Here is a 24111-nt window from a genome sequence, read left to right as displayed (position 1 = left end):
ATGAGAAGTTCTGAGTTCAAATTCTCTTTGCTCTTTCATACTTTTTAAATTTCATCTCCTCCTCTGCTTCTTAAATTTCACATTTCCTTGCTTAAAAATAAAACAATTCAAAAGGGATAATATCTAAAAGTTTAGTTTCATATACTACTATCCTTGTTTTCTTTAATCATCTCCGTGCTCATTTAGAACAACTTGGAGGAGAGATAAGTGCCTTCCCTTGGGTTTTCATGGGGGAAAACCTATCGAGGAAGAAGGTCTGACAGTAAGAGCTGCGCTTATGATGGCCGAAGATGCAGGATGGACTAAGATAGAAGTCCAATCAAACTGTAAATCTGTGGTGGACCAAATCAATGCAAGCAATGTTCAAGACATTAGCATTGCAACAGTCCTAGAGAATATTGAGGAGATGAAGGAAGAATTTGAACAGTGTAACTTTTCTTTTGTGTATAGATCAGGAAATATGTGTAGCCATATACTAGTTCAATATGCAATCAAGCTAATACATGACATAGAATGGGACAATACGTTCCCAATATAGCTAATGGATATAGTAAGGAAAGATATGAGTGCAGTTGCCCTTTTTTATAATTAACTCTTATATTATCGAGTGTTAATATATAAAAGTACCATTTCTGTTCGTTATTAAAAAAAAAAATGAAACAACTTCATTGATGCCTTAATTGACGCGGCCTAAAATATTTTGAACCGGGGTTTTCTATCATATCTCTGGTCCGAGTGCATCTTGTTTTTACCACGGTTTATTTTCCTTTGTCATCAATAAATGTGTCGAGAAAATTTTACTTGAATCTTGATTTGTTTTTAACCACAACCACCAGTGCTCAGAATCTCAAAATCTTTACTGGCTCCTCCGTAGCTTGTCTTTACCACAATTTATCTTCCTTCACTAATAGTAATAAACATTTTGAGCACAGGTTTTTCTGATCCACGCATATTTGTCTTTACCACGGTTTATTTTCCTTCGGCAACCAAGTCTAATTTTGCCAACATTTGCAGGTTCCTCAAATGTCTGCAAAAGTCCGCATGCTGCACGGGAATCGGGAAGAATATAAAAGTATATCAACAGAAGAAGAATCTTCATGAAGCTAAAATTTTCACCATAAAATGTTTCAGGACTTTCTTACAAAGCTTTGGCCTCTCGAATACGAATGAATTTCATAAAATGTAACGTAATAAACTTGAACGACAGATTTTCCACTCAAAAAATCTACAACTTGCAAAATCTGTTGGTACTTACAAGCTTGACATGACTGGCAAATGGTATTCCTTCTTACCCTACCTTGTCTAATGCCCCTCAGTTATCTTTGGTCAAACTAAGAAAAATGAAAATTCTATACAACATCCGACATGTATCTCACCTCGTCATGTAGTGTCAATCTTATCCTCCGTATGTTCAACGACCCGCAAGCACAGCTTGCTCAAAAGGTTGCTGAGGAGCCATCCCTCCACCTGCAACAACAGCATGTCTGCGCTGTCGCTCCCTAAGGTAGAGGACGGTTAGGAGGCATGCAAAAAGAGTTAAAATAGTTGCATTTCCTTCCTCCATAATCATATCCTCGACCCACGCTTCCATCTTTGGGTACAATTCGGGCAGTGAATCAATGAACTCAACCTGGAACATAAAGGCAAGTAGCAGTCAAACTTAGAAACACAAAACAAGAATTAGGAGTTGAGAGACTATCAAGAGAGAAGATAATATTACCATGAAACTGTTAGCATAGTTCTTTCGCAACCACAAGCTTGCTAGGGCTAGAGTCACAGGCAACTTTGCAGCAGGATCAATTTCCAATGCTTGATCATAATATCGCTTGGCAAGGTGAAGATCAAACGGCAGTCCTTGGCCATGCTCATGCATATAACCCAGGTTGAACATAGCTTGAGCATTTGACTGCGACTTGGCATGCATATAAGCCTCCGCTGCACGATCATAATCTCGCTCTGTCCCCTGTAAAAGAAAAACGAGAAAACTTTTGAGGTCTGTATAATCTATTCAAGTGCAAAAGCTACTTTCCTCCTTTCCACTTACCCCCCCCCCCCTTCTTTTTCTCCCACCAAATAAAACCGAAATCTATCTCATTTCTCTCAACTATAATACACGAAGCCATAAACCTAGTCTAGAGAATAAAAATCAGAATATATATTGGACTTTGGGAGGACAGAATCTAGGACCAAAACTAGCCATCCTGCCAGCTGGATGTAATAAACCTACCCGGCCATAATAATATGCATCCCCTATCAGCAAAGCAGCATGCTCATTGCCCTGCTCAGAAGCTTGCCACCACAAAGCATGAGATCTTAGATGCCTCTCTGATTCTCTGCAGATTCCAGATTCTCCCAGACACAGGCTATTTTCACCATATTTGTCAAGAATCCAAGCAGCATTACTTTGTGCTACCTCATACCCTAACTCTGCCATCCTTGAATATAAGAGGAATGCCTTGCCTACATCACCTTTTAGATACGATTCTAGTGCCCATCTGGACATGGAACTCCAAGGTCCACGTTCTGCAACTAACTTGTATAGAGCTGTTGCCTAGAAACAGGCAGACCAAAATATAACCAGATGAGATTTTTAATCTTTTAGATACTATATAGTCTATTCAGAGTTAAAAGGCAATACAGTAAGAAAAATAAAGCATAATACCAGTTATAACTTCGCTCTATGTAGCCCAATAATCCACAGATGATCAAAATTATCTCATACCAATTAAGCAACAATAGGTGGAATTTCTACATGATCTAAGCTTATAGATGATAGTTGATGCAATGGCAGAGTGAAAGGATACTAGGAGTAGGCTAAATAGAATAGCACTGTCAAAAAATCCACTTATGAACAAGCACAAACACCAGTTTACTAGTAACGAATTTGAAATATCATCTACAGAAAAATGAACCAAAAGCACAGTTATATACAATGCAGGCCACTATATCACTTTGGCAAATGAACAAGGATTTCATTCATAAACAGCTAATATATAGTATATTTTTTAAAGGACATTAAGAAATGTATAGGACAATGGATGATTTACCATGGGGAGATTTTTCTTAAAGCCAACACCAGTTTGGAACATCTTTGCCAATTGGTAAAATGCCTTTGGTTGACCTGCATTGGCAGCCGGTATAAAGTAGTTACATGCTTGCCGCAAATCCCTCTTCACACCAATGCCCTTTAGGTACACGACGCCAAGGTTGTAAAACCCACCAGCTTCCTCATTCTCAGCAGCCTTCTCAAAGTATTCTTTAGCCTGTGACAAAGAAAGAAGTTTTCAGCTCATGTTAGGCAGCAAAGATGAACCTACAGGACCCATACACGAGTTTTAGATGATGTGACTTAGAGATGATCATCAATTACAATAAAAGTTCAAAAACTCTGAGAACTTGCCAAAAACAATATGCCATCATCAGCTTGAAACCTAAGACATGAGAAAACAATGTAAAGTTCCCAGCCATACTCTTGATGCCATCCTCACAGAGCAAAAGCATGTTCTCATGCTTGGCTCTTATACCTATGTACTCAAACTAAAATTTTAACTCCTAACCAGAGCTAAAATAGGTAGCTAGGTTATATAAAGACCAATCTAACTTGTCTGTCAGAACAAGGAGCAGAAAAGGGGGTGGGGGAAGGAGAGGAAATAGCATCAACTTTTACCTTTGTATAGTTCTTCTTCTCCACTCCATACCCCTTAACATATAAATAGCCCATTCCATTGTATGCTGAATAAAGCTGTTGCTTGGAAGCAAGTGTTAACCATTCCAGTGCTTTAGTGTAGTTCCTTTCAACTCCAGCACCTCTTGCATATATCTCCCCAAGTAGTTCCATTGATCTCGGCTCACCCTTCTCCACAGCCTTCAAGAACCATGCTAATGCCTTTGCATGATCACGTCTGACTCCCCTCAATCCAAAGTAATAAAATATTCCAATTTTGTACATAGCACCAGCATTTCCTTTCTGTGCCTGGTACTCCAAAATCTGGAAGTCCTCATCCTCCTCTCCTCGAGACTTTCTCAGTGCCTCCTTATTTTCCTCAGCTCCACTATGAATCCTAACCAGTTCGATGACAGGTGAATCCTTTGAAATCAGGAAACTATTTACAGCAATTTCCGCCAGTTCAGCATAGAGTTGAACTGCTTTCTCATGCATCTGTAATCAAAGACATGATGATCACATTTTCAGGGATTGGCCAGGCAGAAGCATTTAACAAAAGCTTACATTAACCGAGATTAAATACAACAGCTCAACTCCGTTCACTGACAGTAACTTGTTAAACCTAGTGCTGCATTTAGTAAAAGATAGGACTGAGAGAAGAAAGCATTGAACAGGGCATTATAAAAACTCCTATATTCTGATTATTTGAGTTACTACTACATCATCAAATGTTCCCCGATATTCAGTTCTATAAACAGCAAAATTTCCACTATCCCTACTTGAAAATAACTTCAAAACATCAAATTTCAAGCAAGTCTTTATTTAATTATTTATCTTTAGTTGCCACTAAGCTACTTCAAGTATAAATCATAAATACCCCAAAAAGATGACAAATTTATATAAATCGAGCTAAAAAGCTTACATCTTGGCGGTAATAAGTATAAGCAAGAGCCATCTTGGACTGCATATTCCCACCCTCAGCAGCAAAATAATGATGTAAAAAGGCCTTAGCTTTACTCCTCTCTCTCATAATCCCCATTCCATACAAAAACCCCATCACCGACTGCGAGTGCGAGTGGCCCGCCGCCGCAGCCGTTTCGATCTCCATCGCTGCCTCCGCCATACCCCTCTCATCGCCTCTTCTCGCCGCCGTCACCATCTTCTTCACCCCTAAATAATAAATTAAATCAAAATTTTCGCCATTATTATTTTCTACATCTTCATCTGGGGAGGAGGAGGAGGAATTAAAGTACGGAGAATTGTTGGTGCTGGGCTCAAATATGGGGCTCCATGAGCCCGGGTCGAGCTCGTAATCGGGTTTGGCATCGGAATCGATGAAGTCGTCGAAGTCGGAGTCGGTTGGGTCGGAATCAGAGACTCCGTCGGTAACCGGGTCTTTGATGTTGAGGTCGTCTTGGGAAAGGACAAGGACAAATGGACGGGCTTTTGTAGAGGTTGGAAAGAGCCCCAGAAGCAGGAGAACGTAGCTCAATCGGATGAATTTTCTTTTCTGATTTCGGTTTCTCATGGTCTGATCACTGGAATTACTATCGAGTTTCGTTCTTTCTCCGTCGAATTTTGTTTTGGCAGAGGGAAGAGGAGAAATTTGGGATTTTGTAATTATATGTTTGCTATGCCACGTCAAGGTTGCTGGACTCTACCAGTCAGAGACTGCCAAGTAATCCAAGATAAAACTTTTTCTTTTCCGCATTACTTTGTCGCTTGGGTATTTAACTTTTTATTAAATCTCATGGCCACATGGTCAAGGATCAAAGCTTTTTCAATATCTTTTTTATGTATGTTTTTTTTTTCTCATACTACTATTTTCTTTGCAATACTAGAATTTTGCTCTTTCAATTCAATAACACTTCAAAATTGATTTGTCCACTAATCAAATTAAGTTCAATTAAAGATTTTGTATGAGTTAAGTTTTAAACTCTACTCGTGTTTGAGTTATTAAAGATTTTGTATGAGTTAAGTTTTAAACTCTACTCGTGTTTGAGTTGATAAGTTTGAAAAACAAAAAATCCCTTGTAATCTATTCACGACTACGTTAATATGCATAAATGATTGTTTAAGGTCGACTTTAATAATAACTAGAGCCATTACGCCAAATTTTTATATATATAGTACTATGTTTCAGTGTTGAGATTGTGTTCATCAAAATTATCAACTCATGTTTGAACTCTTCAATATTTCAAGGGGAAGTATGTTAGGCATTAGAAATCACAAGAAGGGCGGGAGAGAAATTAATAGGAATGTAAAACAACTATTTGTACGGCAAAATGGCCTAATAGTTAACCTTTTTTACTTCTATAGAAACCATTAATAGAATTAGCATGGAGAAAAATATCAAAGATTACATATGCGAAAACTTTGAGAGTTACAAACATGGATAAACCATTAATAGTATTCTAAATTAATCTGTTAAATAGAACTTTCATATGATCAAGTTAAATTTTAAAAAACTCATAAATTGTTTACGTAAATGGTTGATAGATTTATAATTATCACAATTATCACAATTTTGGACTTGAATATACAATCGCCAAATATCTAGTAAATTTAAAAGTAATTCTTTAGTAACAATCTATCGTAAGCATTTATCGAGTTGATTGTATATATAAACCTGTAAAATAACTTTTTATTTTGAAGGTAGTAATTTTTACTAGATTTGGGGAATCTATATGAATGCGATTGAATCCTTGAGATGCAGCATACTTAGACATAGAGGTGTCAAATAAAATCATTTAATTAATTTTACCCATATCCGTCCATTAATAACTGAATATGGGTACATTTACCCAATTATACCCATTTAATAAATTGGTATAATTGGGTAACCCATTTAACTTACATTCCCAAACTTCTTTCTATTTTCAGTTTTCACCGTCAATCTTCTTCTCCTCCCCACTAGCAAGCCCACTGCTTCCCCCCCCTCTTCCTCCAGTGTTTGATTCCCCTCTCCCTTCTCCCCGTCTCTGCTTAATAGAAGGTTTTTGCCCCTTCCATGTCCGATTCCTGAGCTGATTGATGGATAACTTTCTAATGCCATTAGATCCTGGAAACGCCACTTATATTTTTTAGCTCTAGTTTTTTTCCCTTCATTTGATACCATTGCATTTCTTTGCTTAATGTTCACAGGAATCTAAATATTGTGAGAAAAGTTGAAAAGCTTTGGGAGCTTGAGGTACAAGAAAATTAGAATCAATCTTCAATTTTGTTTGGATGGAATTGTTGGCATAGTATTTGGACATGGGAGGAGAGAGACAGAGCATATGCTGCAGATACTGCACCCCGGATGCAGTTGGTGGTATCTGTAGCATTGTGGAGTCTACAAGTAAGGCTTTCCTGCTTAAATTTGTGGTGGGATGCATACTTATTGGCTGTAGTAGTATTTGAATAGGATCTTAATTTTGCTGGTTCTATGACAACTCTACTGGGAAAGTTTTACTTGTATGCATTCGTCTCCTTGCAATCTGTGAAGCTGTTTGTTATTATTGTTCCCAATAATTGTAAATTTGGAAAACTTCCAGTGCCTAGTAATTTCTTTTTAGTCTATTCGTAAAAAAATTGTTCAGCACTACTGGTAACAATTTCTTGAAGGCTACAAAATCTGCAATGACGAGGACAAGATTGGTTGGCCATAGTTTTTCAAAATTTACACGACGCTAAACTGAGGTCTAAGGATCCAGCCATGTTCTTTTTCTATAACAGGAATCTTGTTAAGTAGCATATTCTTTAAATTTTTCCTATAACAGGTATCTTGTTATTGGGCATGTAATTTTTTTTTTTTTTAATAAAAATGTTGTTGGAAACGGGATAGAAAAGCATAGAAAATTAACATGATAGAAAAGCATAATATCTCGTATATAATATCATTGACAGTAGTATTTTAGGTTCAATCTGATGCATTGTTTAGGGGAAAGTTTCTAGTATAAATTTGCTTCATGTCAATTAAGCCACACATAACACATAAAAAGGTGGATCATATACACATGAAATCCTCTTTTTCTATGTAATTTGGTTTATGTGAACAGTGGCATATGTCATAATCTACCCATATCCTTGTAAAGGGTATATTTGGCTTGGATATGTTTTAGGTTCTCGATAATGTTGTAGTGCTAGAGTTTGAGCTACAATGTGGAATGGAATTTTGTGGCTTGTGTCTTGTGTATTACTCAGTCTTTGTTGTTATGACATGGTTATATTTGTGCCTAGTTATCTGGAAAATGGAAAGATGCTGATTTTGTTTGCATGATCAGGCTTAAATTGGTTCTAGCAACCTTGTCAGGATGCTGATACTGATGCATTGAATGCAGCAGCATCACTGTTGTAAGGTTCTCCCATTAGAAAGAGTCAAAAAGCTAAAAAACCAAAGTGGCAAGGAACTTTTTAAAGTGCTGAAAATTGGAAGTTGTTGAAACTTGGGCTTGGCTATCAAGTCATTGAAACTGGCAAGTGCAGTCAGCACAATTAAGTCTGAGAGGGCAGGGTAGGACAAGTTATATGTAAGGCTGAGAGTCTTAGATAGGAAAACATCAGATGAGGTGTACAAAGTTGGTAGTATAGATAACAGAAATGATATCCCTTCATGATCCAACAGATGAGTTGTCAGAGCACATTCAGGAACTATGTTCTTATACAAGCCATGAGCCTACCAATACAGATGAGTTGATCCAAGGTTCTTCAAAGCGTTCGAGACAACTCACGTCATTGATTTGGAAGGAATTTGATATATTGTATGTTGAACCAGATGGTTCACAAAGAGCACAATGTAAATGGTGCAAGCGTGATTATGCATGTGGTGGAACAACCGGAACAAGCAACTTATGGCGTCATCTTTCAAATGGAGTAACAGGTATGTTATACTTAACCTTTTTGTGCACATGATCTTGTATTTTACTTTTTTAGTCACTTATTGAACTTTACTTTTGATTTCAGCTTCTGAAGATGAAGAAGATAGAGAAAGACTGAGTATTGACTTTGCACCTTTAGTTGCTAAACTTACTAACCTTTATGTTGGCGGATTCCAACAATGAGCTGGAGGAGTTTTATGCTATGCTATGCAGTTGTACGAAGCTTGTGCTTGTTAAGTATCTTGATAGAGTAGCTAGTTGTGGGAATTCAAGTAGCTATTGTTTATTTTGGTACTGAAGGTTGGCAAGAAGTTTTGGCCATGTAACCTTTCACTGTTCTATCAGTTATTTCTATTTATTGAAAATTTATCTTTGTTTGTATGCTAAATGAAGTGATTGCTAATCCTTATCAGGATTTTTAACTATTTTTTATGTTAACTAATTTTGTTTTATTTATTATATTTATTTGTTGATTTTGTCTTATCGCTTTATTTCCTCGTAATTTATTAATTTGATCATTGTTTAGCATCACTAATTTATGACAAATTTTAGTCTCCTTTCTTACCTTTTCAAAATGAAATTTTAAATTTATACACGAAAAAATACTAGGGGTTCAAAGTTTTGGATTAAATTTTTATGTTAACTTTCATATTATTTAGTCCAAATTTTTAGATTCTCATTGTTCAATTATTAAATAATATGTAATTTTGCGACATAGCACGCGGATGAAAAAAAAAATTGATAATTAGACTTATTTGGCATAATAAGTAAATATTTAAAATTAATGATGGGTGTAAAATGGTATAAATTGATAATTTAGTTTGCAAAATGAATTTATATGAGTTTGTAAAAAATTAGAATAAATGGATTATAAATGGATAATTGAGTTACCCAACTCATTTTTTGACTTACCCATTTATACCCATCTAATTAAATGGATATAAATAGGTTGGCTCACTTATACCCATTACTCATTTTATCCAACCCAAACCCGCCCAAATCACCCATTTTGCCACCTCAGTTAGACATATCATCGCCATCAAAGCAACCCTCATATAGAGCGCTGAAAAATGTTGAATGTGTTCAACTTCTTAACATCCTTGGTTGTGTGGCTACTAAATAGTCCATACTCGTTAGATTTTTTGACGTTTCTACCAAACACATTTGTTCATGCTATTCATTTTAGTTATTTCATCATATTCACGTTACTCGAAGAAGTATACATTCCCCATAGCAAAAGTAGGCTTATTTTATTATTTGCTTTCCGTTTAAAGAAAATTTCTAATGTAACCTGTAATTAAAGTCATTATTTCATTCTCGAATGTTGGTGAATTATATGACTCCGTTCTTAAAGTTAAGCTGGACATGCTTGTTTCTTTGATGATTAATTTTGAATTTTCAAAATTTATTCATTAGTGTTTCAAATTCTTTCACTTCTAACTCCAATTATACGTAGGTCTAGCAGTATAAGCAGCGTTTCTAATGGAAAGAGTGATGCATATGATAGTTGTTACTACTAAATTTTGTTGCATTTGAATAAAACTTTTACACAATAGTTCCTAAGTTTGTAAAACTATTATCCATCCCAATATATGAATTTTAGAGATGAATTAGCAAGTATCAAAGGAGAAAAGTGTATGAACAAAAAAGGAAATATTGAAATGAAAATATTTTCTCCCCATTTAATTGATTTTGTTAACCTCACTTTTTCTCCTAGTAGCTGAATATGTTACCGAAAAGAAAAGGTTAAATTGGAGGAGGTCGGTGAAATACTGAAATACTTAGAAGTTCAAGGTGCTAAGTGATATTGACAAAAACGGAAATAGCTAATTAAAAGTTTTGTAAATCAATCAATCTGCACCCCAATTGTTATTCTAGTATTAGTTTTTTTTTTTTTTTTTTTGAAAACTGTTGTCAGAGGTTACTAATTAACACCAATGATAAGCTTTGAGAAAGTAAAAATTTACCAAGCTCCAACAACTTAAGCAGTGCGAGCGTTGAACTCGATCAGAACGGGCGATTCGTTTACTGGAAGCCCCCGAGCCAAAAACAACTGAAAAAACCGACCAACTGTCGCGGCCCTAATTCCTCGTAATTCCCGAAGGTAGTTAGAAGCAAAGCGCCAGCTGCCCGGCGAAGAGGGTCGTCGAGTTCGAGCAGAAGTTGTTGGCGGTGGCGGCTGGTGGCGATGTCAATTGAGATTAAACTTTCCCGATCAAATCGCATCTACCGGCCCAATGTATGCAATAAACAGTGTCACTCACAACTGGAAAAAAATCTCTTTTTGAATGCCCATTTAATCAACAAATTTATTTTTCTTTTTGAGTTGAACTCTATTATGACTTGTAGGAATCTCTGGAAGGCAAAATCATAGCAAACCTGTCATCTTCCATCTCCCACCAAGGAATTCGCCTCACTATCAATGGCTCTGTCAACTTGCAGGCAATTCTCGTCCCCTCTTCTCTTTTTCTTCTTCTGCTTCTTAAACTCCAGTTGATATTTTTAATACATTCCTATTGCCGCATTTTAAATCTCAAAAAGAAAAAAAATTTAAGTTTTGTAGGTTCGTGGAGGAACAGCTGGGGTGATTGAGTCCTTCTACGGTGTCGTCAAGCCTATCCCCATTGTGTACGAAATCCCTCAGCTCTTTCCTTGTTTCATTAATCGTTTTCAGTAATTGAAGCTCGTTAATTACTCAATACTCTTATTCACAGCTTAAGATTGATAATATGGCTTAAGGAAATTTTGTCTGCATTTCAGTTGATTTTCTAGTTTCACGTGTTGGAAGGGTTGTATCAAGGCTGTCCTTTCATGTTTCTTGTGATAATTCATGTTTCTTGTGATATAATTATCATTTCCTCGAATAAAGATTGGACATTTGACACAGAATTAACAATATTGAGCCTCCTAAATCCGTAGATTCAAAATGTTTACCGGTTTATGTTTCCCTTAGAACTATGTATGCTGAGCTTTTAATGAATGTTGATAAACCAATCTTGTTATTGGTGGTCCTTGTTCATTGCATTTTTTTAATGCCATAATATCTGTTTTCCATATCAGGAATAGGACTATTACAGTCCAGCCTTCTGGAAGGATTGCTTCAGGTGTCACAGAGGTATGTTTTTTGTGCACTCCCAAGGGTTTGTTTGCTCATTCTTGATTTTTGCATCTTGGTATCAACTGCGAATTTTTTGTCTACTTGTCTAAGCAGTATGCAGAATTATGTGTTAGGAAATAATAAGTTGAATCTTTTTTCTTTACCCTGCTATTTTAGATACCATTTTCTGTGATCCTGAAAGAAAGAGGAAAAGACGATATGGAGAAATTTTATGAAACTTTTCATGGAACCGATATTAGTATTCAGGTATGCACTTACTTCTTGGCAGCTTTAAATTTAATATTCATTTGATTATTCATATTGTTTGGTGTCTACTGAATTCCATCATAGTATCTGGTAACTGCAGAAGTTGCAAGAGGGTACCTTCATAAATCTTTGTCCACTGCAGTGGAATTCATAATTGAAAGTGAAAAAGGTGTGGCTTCAAATGTCTATGTGGTCTTTTATAGTCTTTTCCACAAAATATCACTAAGCTTGCTCCATTGTCTCTCCTACTTTTCAGACAGTCTTCCACAGGAGCCTATATCTCCTGAAATGGTGTTCTTTTACATCACTCAGGACACTCAAAAACACCCTTTACTTCCTGAGCTGAAATCAGGTTATTCTCCGTTCTCCTGCCTTCCACACTTTTGGTTTTCAATTTTAGATTTCTATTTGAAGTCAATTGTCAAAATTAGAAAGTAATTAGTTCTTGATGTCAACTTAGAGCTTTGTGTACAATATTTGCATTTTGACGTAAAATTTAGTCATTTCATGTTTCATTATATTTTGGTGTTTTCAGAACAACATCCTGGGGCACTTTTATGGACACACACACACACACACAGAGATGCATCATCTGTTCCTCTTTTCTTTATAATTTCCTTTATGCAGGAAAGGCTTTCTGGTATAACTTCTAAAAGATCCACAATTTTGATCATAAGACATTGTTGATTATTGATTCACAAATAAAAGTGGGCAGAGACAATTGAGGATTGTAACGTAGCCAAAGAAGCTAGGTATTTTCTATCTTGGAGAGATCATAGAGGTTTTCGTTCGTGTCCTGACAATATATTTGCTGCAAGTATATGTAGCAACTCCAAAAGGTAGAAGAATGCATTCCTATCTCTGTATGATGTAAGCTTGAGAGTATCCTATTCTAGAGATGTCTGGAGTTGCAAATTGGATAGAATTTGACGTGGTTGACACCACATCTTTGAAGGCTTTCCTCTTTTTCATCCATCTTTCTATAATTTTTAATGTCTAGTAGTATCAGAATTGCTTATTGTAAGATTAAAATTGATTTCTTTGCTTTAATAAACTATGGAATTACTATTGCAGGTGGTTTCAGGATAAGTGGCAAAGTATGTTCTCAGTGTTCGGTCTTAGATCCACTTATTGGTGAGTTAACAGTTGAAGCATCTGGAATCCCTATTCAATCAATTGACATCCACTTATTTCGCGTGGAGTCAATTTTGATTGGCGACAAAATAGCAACTGAAACCACTTCTATTCAGACAACACAGGCAAGAACCTTCCTTTGTTGAACTTCAGAATCTCTATTTGCATCGTTTCATTGATTTTCTGCCAGAATCTTGCATCAGATAGCAGATGGAGATGTCTGTCGTGGCTTGACCTTACCCATATATGTCATTCTTCCACGCCTTTTGACTTGTCCAACAATTTTCGCAGGGTGCGTATATGATTAGATGTAGATGTTGTTTTGACTTCTTTTTCTGTTAACACAAAAGTTTCTGAAACACTGGGTATTGTAAACTAGGCCATATGAGTGCTTACCTGCTTTAGCTTTGAAAAAAAGCATTCATATTATTGTTTACTTTCACAGAGGTAAGACAGGATTATGAGTAGGTGCTCATTCAAATGTTTTGGTCACAATCATTTAGTATAATTAGTTTAGATCAGTTGTCAGTATGTATAACTGACAGAGGAAGCTGACAGGCCACAGTTCTAGCCACATATTGGGGCTACCTTCAATCTGATTGGAAAACTTAGTCTTAAAGATGTTTATCTGCTTCAAGTTTGTCAGAATATAGTTACAAGCCTTTGGTCAGGTTTAGATTCCTCATTGTAATGTGACAAAACCTTTTATTTATTAGGTTGGATTCTCAATTATATTCTTATTCAGTTGGATGTATTACTTTAGTTTTTGGTATAAATCTGTTGGTTAAGTTCACATTAGTACTGCAAATGTAGGATAAGGTAATTGAAATCTTCTTATGGGATTTTTTTTAAGTAATATAAAATCACACATCAGAGCGGGGGGGGCATTCATACTTTTCAGTCTTCTTTGGAGCGATGTGCTTTTGATTTATCTATTTGTATTGTTGATGTTCCATACGATTGAGCAGTTGAAGAATTTCCACTTACGAATTGTTTGGGTGCAGTCCATTCTCAATAGAGTTCAAAACTACCATCGTCATTACTTTTAAATCAGAGCAAACCAAGAAACATCCAAAATATGATCCAAAAACTCCCAGATCATATGTAAGCATAATTTGTCTAATTTTGTACTTGGACCTTCCTGCTGTACGTATCTAAACAAAATTGTCATTGGGATTTAGATGGCTATGGAAAGTGTGCCTCTGGAACTGGTGCGCAAAAAGTAAGATGATTGGAGGTAACTCTCTAATTCTTTGGCATTGTCACTGTAATCTTTAAGTAGTTGTACTTAGTTTCAGTTTTCAGTAGTGTGATCAGCAAATCTGTACTATCGGCTCTGATTCTCTATATTCGGACTCCTTTTGTGCTTCGGGTATAGCCATTTACACCTTATGAGCAACGCTTGGCAGTATGTCAATATGTTCTTGCAACAACTTGGAAGAGAAGAATATCTCCAACTCGAGCTGTCAATTGGTTCAAAAAGTTTGTTCATGTAACTACTTTTTGACCTAGTTGAAATGACCCATATTCATTGATTAGGATCTCTGAGATGCCAGATCTACGACCATGTAGCAAGAGCACAGTACAATGGCCGGAAAGTCTTCAAATATGATGCTTTATCTCTTTCAGTTCCTGTTCAGCTGTTTCTGGAAGATTTGTAAATATGTATTATAGAATCAGCTTCTTGTATTGCTGTTAGCTATCGGGGTACAGTTTATAACGAGTTTTTAGTTGGAATTCCAAATTTAACTTATGTACTAGAGTCTTGGATATTAATAAACTTAAAACCTTTTTATCTTTCATCCCTTCGGGAGTTCTTTCTGGAGCATTGGCTTGGCTTGAAACTTCAAGCAAAGGAATCAATTTTAACTTGCCATGGAGCCTAAGATACGTGACCCTGGTAGAAAAAAAGGGAAGAATCAGGCTAAATCAATCCGAGGAGGACTTCACACGAGACGCAAATGTACAGATTCCACAATATAAAATGACACAATGATGTATGTGTCACCACTTCCCAAAAATGATTTATTTTTCTTAGATTGATCAATGCCAGATTTAATTTTCTTCATGCAACATCACCCTTCACAATATCAGATCCTTCATGTGTTTGTCTTTGAAGAAAAGAACCCATCAAGATAGCGAGAGCTCAACCATACACTAGACTCAGCCACATCCGTCGAGGTTGGGGTAGCTGGGGGAGTCATCATGCATAAATCAAACATTGACGAAGATGCAGACCAAAAACAAACAGAATAAAACATTTGAGGCGGAAAGAAAAGATGCATAGATAATTAGATACATGTTAACAAGGCCCATAAAATCATCCATAATGCAGTTCACACTTCAAGATGTATATTCATCGAAGTTCTGATTAAAGGTAAAACAATCATCTTTTGCATACAAAGTCGGACTTTATTATTAGCATTTGCTTCTCTAAATTTCTTCAACATCTTTACTCAACTGAAAACTCAAACAGCATGCTGTGTTCATACTTCTCTCCCGGTCGAACAACAATAGAAGGGAAATCTGGTTGATTGATCGCATTCGGAAATCCCTGTGTTTCCAAACAAACCCCAGAATGTTTGTCATACTGAGCACCTCCTTTACCAACAATTCCATGTACGTAGTTGGCTGTATAAAACTGCATACCAGGAGCATTTGTCCATAAGTTCAGAACTCTTGAACTCACTGGATCCTTCAATTTCACCGCATGCTTCAGCCCCCATTGCTCATCTTCACAATCAAGCACATAGTTGTGGTCATAGCCTATGCCAACCTCGTGGATACGACTACCAATTTTCTGCTCAGTGGTGAAGTCAAAAGGAGTATCTTTAACCGGCATGATTTCTCCTGTTGGGATTGTATTCTGATCCACAGGAGTAACATGCTTTGCCAATATCTGAATAGTATGATCAAGAACGTTTCCTGAGTTGTGGCCTCCTAAGTTCCAATAGGTATGTTGAGCTAAACTCACTGGGGTTGGTTTGTTTTGAGGCACAGCTTCCATGTCTAGCCTCAATGTTGTTGCTGAGGTGAGTGTGTAAGTTGCAGTTACAGCTAATTCCCCTGGATAACCTATTTCCAAGAGAAAAAGAAGAATTACTTGCAGCTTTGCATCCACCATATGAGAGAGAGAGAGAGAGAGAGTACCTTCCTCCCCATCACGGCTATAGTATTTGAATGTGATTGATGGTTTATTGCCTTGCTTGTGTTCCACTACTTCCCACACAACCTTGTCATATCCCTTATGCCCACCTTGAAAAATTGACAAAAAAAATAGAGGTAAACTGATCATATTCTTGATACAATAATATGTAAATCAAACACTGGGAATGTGAGGATGAATCATGAGATCTATAGATAAAAGCAGAGGCTTAAAAATGATCAAAATGTCCAAACAAGTACAAAGAAAAAAAAAATGAGACATGAAGCGGATAATTGCAAATTTCACTCATGCAGCAGAAATTGTGAAATTTCTATCACAAGGAGCAGTTATGCCCTATGCATCTAACAGCTCAAAATCACAAATCCATTTTTAAGAGTACTACACAGGAGAAAAAAGCTTACAGGTCATAAGGACAACTGTTGGACTACCCAAAGATAAGAAACAACGTAATACTTCAGGAGCCAATTATCATTTGCAGCTACTGAATTCGTTGCTGACTATGGCAAAGGTGAAATCCAGAAAAGAAGTCCATCAGTAAATTTTGAGAACAGTCGCGGTAGTTACTATTACATTTAAATGAGGTAGAATGAAGGATAGATATGAGTAGAGAATTGAGCTGAAGCATGATCCCCTCAAAAGAGCCACAGTCATCCACATGATTTGCTGTAAAGTACAAAAGTCTAAACAGGTAAAAGCCATCAAAACTGATGCATGTGTTTCACAGCAATATGCTGAAAAGATTTGATGTTTCTGACTCCCATTCATATCATCAGTATCTTCTAAGTCCTCGCAAGCAAACCATGCAGACTCAATCAACGAAAAAGTTCCAATGTAGTAAAACAATATGTGCAGTCACAACTCATATCATGGCATCTCGATCGTTGAAACAGACAGCGAGTTTGGAGGCCGAAGGGGGCAATATACTCTTTGAAAGTAAAACTTCCATTTCATGAATATAGTTTTAAAACACAATTTCCTCTAGTTCAGCAATCATAAGATCCGGTGTTCCTCTATCAGAGTCATACTAATGGATAAAGATTTCAACAAGAAGTGATTGTGTTGTTACCATGGAGACTGTTTGGAGGCTTGTTGATGGGCAAGGAGTAGTGAGCACCATCGAGTGTAAATTTGGCATCTTTAATCCTGTTTGCAACCCGGCCAACAATGCAGCCAAAATAAGGTGCAGCTCCTTTCTGAAGCATGCACAGACATAGAATAATCAAAATCCCAGTTACCTGCGATCAAAACTGAACAAACCAACCAAAACAAAAACCAAAAGGGTCCTTCCAATTCACCTAAAACCAACAAATCCCTAGACCAAATTCTGATCAAAATCCAATACCAAGAAAAGCCACAGAAGCGTTTGAAGCACAAATTAGCAAATAATAACAGCTAGAAACTCACCAGATACGGCTCAAGTGCGTCAAATCCAAGAACAACATCGCCCAATTTTCCTTCACAAATCCATTATAAAGAAAAAGACCCACAGCATTAGTAACAGAGTCAAATTGATCAAAATAATTGGATTCGATCAAAACAGCTAAAATAAGTAGAAAACTAAAAAAGAAAAGAAAAGGTACCATCACTAGAAGTACCATTTTTATCAGGGACAGACAATGAGGTGATGGTACAGCCAAGATTGGAGACCTTGAGTTGGATGGTGCCATTGTTGAGTTCAAAGAGCTTTGGTTCTGCCATTTCAGCTGCTTCTGATGAAGATGAATTGAGTTGTCCAGTTGAGATTGGATGACTTCTAAGTGCGTACGGTGGGTGACAATTGCAGACGTAGTAGTACGTGTTTATAAAAGTGCAGAAGAATCGGGTTCCGTTGTCTTAATGACGTCATTATTCTCGTACTAATCTCGGATAAAGATTACGTGCGTTACGGATAGTTATCCATTTTCCTTATTTATTTATTTTGGTACAATCGATTAAGGATGTTTTCGGTCTTTCAGAATCATCAAACATACCGAACAAGTTGTACATTTAAATGTGAGACAGCTAGTAAAAACTCTAATTACTTGATAAAAACAAAAATCAATAGGTCAAATCCTCAAGAATTTAGAGCCAATTTAAATTGCTATTTTTTAAAATTTTTGAGAAAAAATATGTTGTAAACATGTAATATAATATATGTGATATAAAAAGATAATTGAAAAATATATTTATAAAAAATATAAAAATATTTGAGACAAAAAGTGAACAAATTTACGAAGGCAAGGTGATGATTATTTGCTTGTTTTTCTTTTTTCGGTGGGCAAGTACAATTTAAGGATTACGCATGCCTTTCAAGAAAGGTTGAATTGTTAATAGAACCCTCCAAAGCCGGAGGAGTTGGAGGGCTCTTGTGATCGATCACCAGGAGTAGTACCGGGTGGAGAGAAAGGTGGAAGAAATGCGTGCAACCACTGAAGTACAGTCGTGAGTATAGCAGGAGGCAAGTAAGCTATAGCCACGGAGGAGGCTTCGATCCCGACCCTCTACCAGCTCGGTGGAGGAGCAAGTCCATGATGCCACCACGGAGCGGAGAAAGGCAGTGGCCGAACCCCCAAGGAGGCTTGAACCCGCCTGCAGGATGGGGAGGAAATGCACAATGCCACCGCAGGGGAAGGGCGTGGCTGGATCCTGCCTACAGCCCAACTTTGATGACTTGCCTAGTAGAGCCCAATTTTGATATGATATGAGTGCAACTTTGGGCTTTGCCATTAGCTAGGCCGAGCCTGCCAAATGCCAACCTCACATCATTAGTAGTAGCCCATGGACTGCAAGCTCATGCAGTCAAGCAAACATCACTAGAAAAGAACATTAAAGAACTGCAGTACGGAAACAGTCTTCTGAATCATGCCCATCCATCTAGATTACTCATTTTCAAGCCCTCCAATGCCTTTGGCCCCAAGAAAAAGAACATTAAAGAATTCTACCAAATTTATTTGAAAAATCCTCCGGAGAATATTAAATTCCTCCTTGGCTTCCAAGAAAAACTAGCAAGAACAATTGTGGTTCAATTCTTTGATGCTTGCTTCACCAAATGCCTAACCCCCTAAAACTTACATTAGCACGTACACTTTTCTGACATCTATATAAAGGTCGAAAGAAGAACAACCATCATAACAGAACTAGGAATACTCAGCAAGCTTTTATTCAAGTCAAAAGATTTTACATAGAACCAGCAGCAAACAAGCTTATTATATCCTCAGCCACAGCATTCATCTACTTTTGTATAGCCCCTGATCTTGGCAACAACAAACATACAGGAGCAGCAAAAGATTTTCAATCAACCGGCAGAAATGGTGTCGCTGAGGCTGCAGAAGAGGCTAGCAGCCAGCATTCTCAAGTGTGGAAGAGGAAAGGTCTGGCTTGACCCTAATGAGACCAATGACATCTCCACTGCCAATTCTAGTATGTCATCCTATGCTCTCTCTATGTCTTCATTCAACTCTCCAAGAAAATCAAGCGCACACTTGCCCAGTAATCTGCAGTTATAGTATTCCAAAATGAACTTACAGATCATTATACAATCAGAGCCTTATAGTACTGGGATAGAGAATCGAGGAGTTGTGGTATACCGATAATAGAATTGTGATATTGAAGCTACTATGCTTTGAATTAACTTCTTCATATCTTCCTAACATTTTGAACTGGATGAGTGCTACGTATGTCCGTCAGTTTGCTAAATTATATTTTACTAAAAGGATTCTATTTGTTTGCAGGGATGGTTATAAGAATGCTCATAAAAGATGGTTTTATTATCAAAAGGCCTAGAAAAGTACATTCAAGATCACGTGCTAGAGAAGGAAAGGAAGCAAAAAGAGAAGGTAGGCACACAGGATATGGAAAGAGGAAGGGAACACGTGAAGCAAGGCTTGCGACAAAAGTACTATGGATGAGGAGGACAAGGATATTAAGGCGCCTTCTACAGAGGTACCGGGAATGCAACAGAATCGATCGGCACATATATCATGACATGTACTTGAAAGTCAAAGGAAATGAATTCAAGAATAAGCGTGTATTAATGGAGAACATCCACAAGTTCAAGGTCAAGAAAATCAGAGAAACTTCACTGTACAATCAGTTAAGAGCCAGGAAAGCCCACAGCAAAACTGCTGCTATGGACCAGAAACAATGAGATAAAGAGAGTGATAGCAATGGAACCATCATCATTGTCATAAATAAAATCATGTTAATTGCATTAATGAAACTTCAGGCCTTAAGTTCTTCTTTGTTTCATTCAAATCATTTGACTCTGTATTCCTCTTCTTGTTACAAAGCTGATGGACAAATTGGTACATATACTAATAAGAATATTATGGACCGTACACATGGATTGACAACACTTAATATTGACAAAAAGTTTACAGGTTCAACAATATTGCCAAGTAATTTGCCAGTCAAGAAATCTAAGAACACAGAGAAAGAGAACACACGTATGCAAACTGCACAGGCACACACACAGAGATAAAGAAAATGCTGTCACAACAAAACACATGCTTTTCAAGGTAATAATACCTCTCATTCTATTGTTGCATCAAAGAACAGTACGATGCTATTCCATGGACTCTGATTTCGATGCTTGCACCTGCATGATAGATGTATGTAATACACTTTCAGGATGTCATATGCCTATAGAGATCTATTTTGACTTGCATGCAATATATTCACCAATGCCCTTCTAAAGGAGCCTGAAGGCACGACCATTTTGAAAATTCTGGATGTGTAAAATCATATGAGTTATAGGACTGGAATAAAAGCAAAGAGAATCAAACACAAGACATGAGAAGCAAGCTACACAGAATGACAATAAAGACAATACACCTAAATGCTAGTGGACTGCACTGCACTAAAAAGAAGTAAATAGCTCATGAAAAGACACATTCAAATCTGAAAGGAGGATCTTTACCATAATATATCAGCACAAGAACCATAAAACCATAAGCACTTCTAATATCTAGTAGGAGAACATGCAAAATTCTTACATGGTAATGTAGAGTAAGTTTAAATGTTGAGGTATCTTGAATTAGCCTAGCCCTTAATGAACATTTTTAAGGGTTGATTCCAGAGTTAGCCCGTCAACGTCAGGCCAGAAGAGCCCAACTAAAGATTAACTCAAAAATTCTCAGAAGTCGAGAGCTTAAAACCATGATGAACATTATCAGATTCTAAAAAAAAATCAGGCGGCCATTCCTAGCTGTGATTAATGCAACCAACATTGATTACAGATGGACAAGCTATGCAAAAGAGGACTTACTTGGATATTTGATGCTACAGCTCAAGCATATCGAATCTGTAGTATGCCCCTTATTAAACTTATATCACTAAATGCTAGCTTCATTATGGGCCTTGCCCCACCGACGTCGACGAGCTCGCCTTTTTCTCCCATCCTTTTTTGCCTTAGCTTTCTCTTTTAAGTCTCTTTCACCACGCCGTTTATACATCTTAAAGGTCATCTGTCTCTCAGCAGCCATTTTCCTCACCTTCTCTGTGATTTCAGCAGCAAGTTGCCTGTTGTACAGCTTCCTCAAACCACGCATTAGCTTGGCAAAGGTGTCTGGCTGAGGCATCACGCCACTATCCATCATATCCAAACAGTACGAACAAGCTTCCTTCACATGCCCCTTTGAGAAGAGTGCATGAATCCAAATTGTCCACGCATATGTGTTGAGTTCACATCCTTTAGTCATAATGCAACTCCAGACATCTTTAGCCATTTCAACCTTATCAGCTCTAAGCAAAGAATTTAATAGATCCTTAAGGGTACCATATTGAGGAGCAGACAGCAGACCTCTCAAGATCATATCTTTAAAGTAATTACATGCTTCCACCAGACACCCTTGCTCCACTAAGCCATTTATCATAATGACAAAAGAGTCAACCCCTGGACTTATCCCATTCACTTCAATCTGATTCCAAAATCTAATACATTCTTTAATCTCCCCCAACTTGCAAGACAATCGGATTAAAGTATTGTAAATGCTGACGTCAGGAACTAAACCAATCTTCTGCATCTCTTCCACAAGTTGCATACACTCCTCCAGCTCTTCCTTCTTCTCATGAGCCAACATGATGTGCAAATACGTAGTCTGAGTAGGAGTGAGCCCCTTCTGTATCATGCCATCCAAAAGCTCATACCCCTTATTTATCTTACCCCACTTACAAAATCCACTTATCATAGTAGTATATGTCACCACATCAGCCTCACACCCACTCCTTTCCATATCGCTTAAGATTCGGATTGCTTCATCCATCTTTTCCTGAGCACAAAGGGCCTGAATCACAACAGTAAATGATGTTGCGTTGGGTTCACAACCCTTCCTCTTCATCTCTTGCAATAGATCAAATGCATCTACCATTTTCCCAGCCACTGCATATCCATTAAGCAAATTGTTGTAGACCACAATGTCAGGTTCAAACCCTGCTTCCTTCATTTTCCCCAATACATGTTTTGCCTCCATAAGCTTCCCTTCCCTACACCAACCATATAACAGTGAAGTAAAATGCTTAATTGTTGGCTTAAATCTCATCCTCATATCGTCGAAAAGCAATGCAGCTTCTTTAACACTGCCATTCTTGCACAAAGCATCCAACAAACATCCAAAAACATACTCATCTGGTTCACACCCGTATTTTGGCATCTCATCCAAAACTTCAATAGCTTTCTTGACCAGCTTTGCAGAGGCAAATCTCCGCATCAGAACAACAAACATCTCAGGCGATAACAGCTGAGGATTCTCCTTCCTCATCTCCTCAATAAGAGCCCAAACAGCTCCAAATTGTCTCATTTTCCCCATAATCCTGATCATTGCCTTATACACATCATAACTATGCCTATAGCCCGGCTGTTTCGACGCCCACACAAAGAAACTATATCCTAAGTTTCCAGCATCACCACAACGGTTCAAAACTCTTTCGGTCAATCCTGATCTTACAACAACGCCTGATTCTTTCAAGGCAAGTTCCAATTTCGGGGCTCTAGTATGAAATTTTCTCAAAATTCTATAAATCTTTTCAACATCAGCAGAAAATTCATCATGCCTTTTACTGTCCATTGAGCTTTCTGGTTCAGAACTGAGGCGAATTAAGTCATGCCCTTTTATTGCTTCACTCGAAACCCTTCCACTTTCTTTCCAAGAACTGGATTTTACCGAGTTTTGGGCTGAACCCAGATGGGAATAGGTAGAAAAATGACGACTTTTTGATGGTTCATGAAATGAGAAAAGGGGTAACGGCCATTTTCTGCAGAGAGCTAGGAATTTCTTTGAACTAGCTCTCTGCATTCTTTATTTGGATAAAACCAGAAAATTTCCACAAACCCAAAAATCTTAAATCATGTAAAACAAAAATGGGAAATCTAAACCTTTGTGGTGCTATGCGCCTGGACAGGGTGTTCTAATGGCACTTTAGACATGGATGAAGGAACGTAATTATCCAAAACAGATTCTGCAGCATTTTGATGGACACCCCTGCTTCTGCTTTGATTTCTGATTATTGAGTTTTGCTGGAAGAAGAATTGGAGCTGCAATCAATTCTGCTGAAGACTGATTTCGGGCATCAAGATGAAGTGAGTGGAAGTGAATGGCAATTTGGGCCTGAATGCCCTCAGTACTGGGCCACTCAAGACTCAAGTGACCGAAAATACGAAATAAAAGCCGGTCCACTCAGTGAATACGGTCAATAAGTTTTCTTCTTTCTTCTTTCTTTTTTTTTTTTCTCATTTTGTTTTTTCAAGAGATCATTGGTTTGATTGGAATTAATCTTAAGAAGAAATTCATTTATGTCATAACTTGTCCCGTCAAGTCAATGTACTTAGCTTACTCGTTCAATTGGAAGGAGGCCGATGCAAATTATGTTGCAATAATTCTACAAGAATAAACCGGTCAATTCCTGTACTTTTTTCCTATTTATTTTTATACCTTTTTTTTTTTTGGGG

General features: G+C 37.3%; 5 protein-coding genes across 14 annotated transcripts; 2 read left to right on the top strand and 3 right to left on the bottom strand.

Annotated features, from left to right (window-relative positions):
* Window positions 1-733: 733 nt before the first annotated feature.
* LOC113768168 (ERAD-associated E3 ubiquitin-protein ligase component HRD3A) lies at window positions 734-5239 on the bottom strand. Of its 2 annotated transcripts, XM_027312426.1 has the most exons (7): window positions 4587-5239; window positions 3668-4159; window positions 3048-3263; window positions 2228-2551; window positions 1721-1963; window positions 1377-1630; window positions 734-1044 (listed from the first exon to the last, which is right to left on the bottom strand). In XM_027312426.1, exons 1-6 carry the CDS (start codon window positions 5190-5192, stop codon window positions 1412-1414), a joined length of 2100 nt encoding a protein of 699 aa, XP_027168227.1. In that variant the 5' UTR covers window positions 5193-5239; the 3' UTR covers window positions 734-1044; window positions 1377-1411. The 2 variants fall into 2 exon arrangements, with proteins under 2 accessions (XP_027168227.1, XP_027168226.1); XM_027312425.1 differs by lacking the exon at window positions 734-1044 and having other exon boundaries at window positions 1095-1630.
* A 5270-nt stretch (window positions 5240-10509) lies between these two features.
* LOC113768772 (Down syndrome critical region protein 3 homolog) lies at window positions 10510-14823 on the top strand. 7 transcript variants are annotated; one of them, XM_027313246.1, is made up of 12 exons: window positions 10510-10762; window positions 10873-10965; window positions 11087-11151; window positions 11584-11638; window positions 11798-11887; window positions 11972-12056; window positions 12144-12239; window positions 12962-13146; window positions 13225-13313; window positions 14026-14125; window positions 14203-14258; window positions 14400-14521. In XM_027313246.1, the coding sequence occupies exons 1-11, from the start codon at window positions 10712-10714 to the stop codon at window positions 14245-14247; spliced, it is 954 nt and encodes a 317-aa protein (XP_027169047.1). In that variant the 5' UTR covers window positions 10510-10711; the 3' UTR covers window positions 14248-14258; window positions 14400-14521. The 7 variants fall into 7 exon arrangements, 5 of the variants coding, with proteins under 5 accessions (XP_027169047.1, XP_027169048.1, XP_027169046.1 ...); XM_027313247.1 differs by having other exon boundaries at window positions 14431-14509; XR_003468139.1 differs by having other exon boundaries at window positions 14026-14258.
* Window positions 14824-15281: 458 nt separating this feature from the next.
* Window positions 15282-17991, bottom strand: LOC113768771 (aldose 1-epimerase). Its single transcript, XM_027313243.1, has 5 exons — window positions 17783-17991; window positions 17592-17641; window positions 17254-17380; window positions 16172-16276; window positions 15282-16096 (listed from the first exon to the last, which is right to left on the bottom strand). Exons 1-5 carry the CDS (start codon window positions 17883-17885, stop codon window positions 15474-15476), a joined length of 1008 nt encoding a protein of 335 aa, XP_027169044.1. The 5' UTR covers window positions 17886-17991; the 3' UTR covers window positions 15282-15473.
* Window positions 17992-18406: 415 nt separating this feature from the next.
* On the bottom strand, window positions 18407-23771 carry LOC113768770 (putative pentatricopeptide repeat-containing protein At5g65820). Of its 3 annotated transcripts, none has more exons than XM_027313240.1 (3): window positions 21433-23771; window positions 20694-20763; window positions 18407-18907 (listed from the first exon to the last, which is right to left on the bottom strand). In XM_027313240.1, exon 1 carries the CDS (start codon window positions 23456-23458, stop codon window positions 21500-21502), a length of 1959 nt encoding a protein of 652 aa, XP_027169041.1. In that variant the 5' UTR covers window positions 23459-23771; the 3' UTR covers window positions 18407-18907; window positions 20694-20763; window positions 21433-21499. The 3 variants fall into 3 exon arrangements, with proteins under 3 accessions (XP_027169041.1, XP_027169042.1, XP_027169040.1); XM_027313239.1 differs by lacking the exon at window positions 18407-18907 and adding an exon at window positions 19641-19660; XM_027313241.1 differs by lacking the exons at window positions 18407-18907; window positions 20694-20763 and adding an exon at window positions 19581-19660.
* LOC113768773 (60S ribosomal protein L19-2-like) lies at window positions 19110-20741 on the top strand. The gene is made up of 2 exons (XM_027313249.1): window positions 19110-19586; window positions 19898-20741. The coding sequence occupies exons 1-2, from the start codon at window positions 19475-19477 to the stop codon at window positions 20311-20313; spliced, it is 528 nt and encodes a 175-aa protein (XP_027169050.1). The 5' UTR covers window positions 19110-19474; the 3' UTR covers window positions 20314-20741.
* Window positions 23772-24111: the final 340 nt, after the last annotated feature.

Source organism: Coffea eugenioides, chromosome 4, assembly GCF_003713205.1.
Source record: "Coffea eugenioides isolate CCC68of chromosome 4, Ceug_1.0, whole genome shotgun sequence".
In the NCBI taxonomy this organism is placed as follows: domain Eukaryota; kingdom Viridiplantae; phylum Streptophyta; class Magnoliopsida; order Gentianales; family Rubiaceae; genus Coffea; species Coffea eugenioides.
This window is presented reverse-complemented; position numbering and strand designations above follow the sequence as displayed.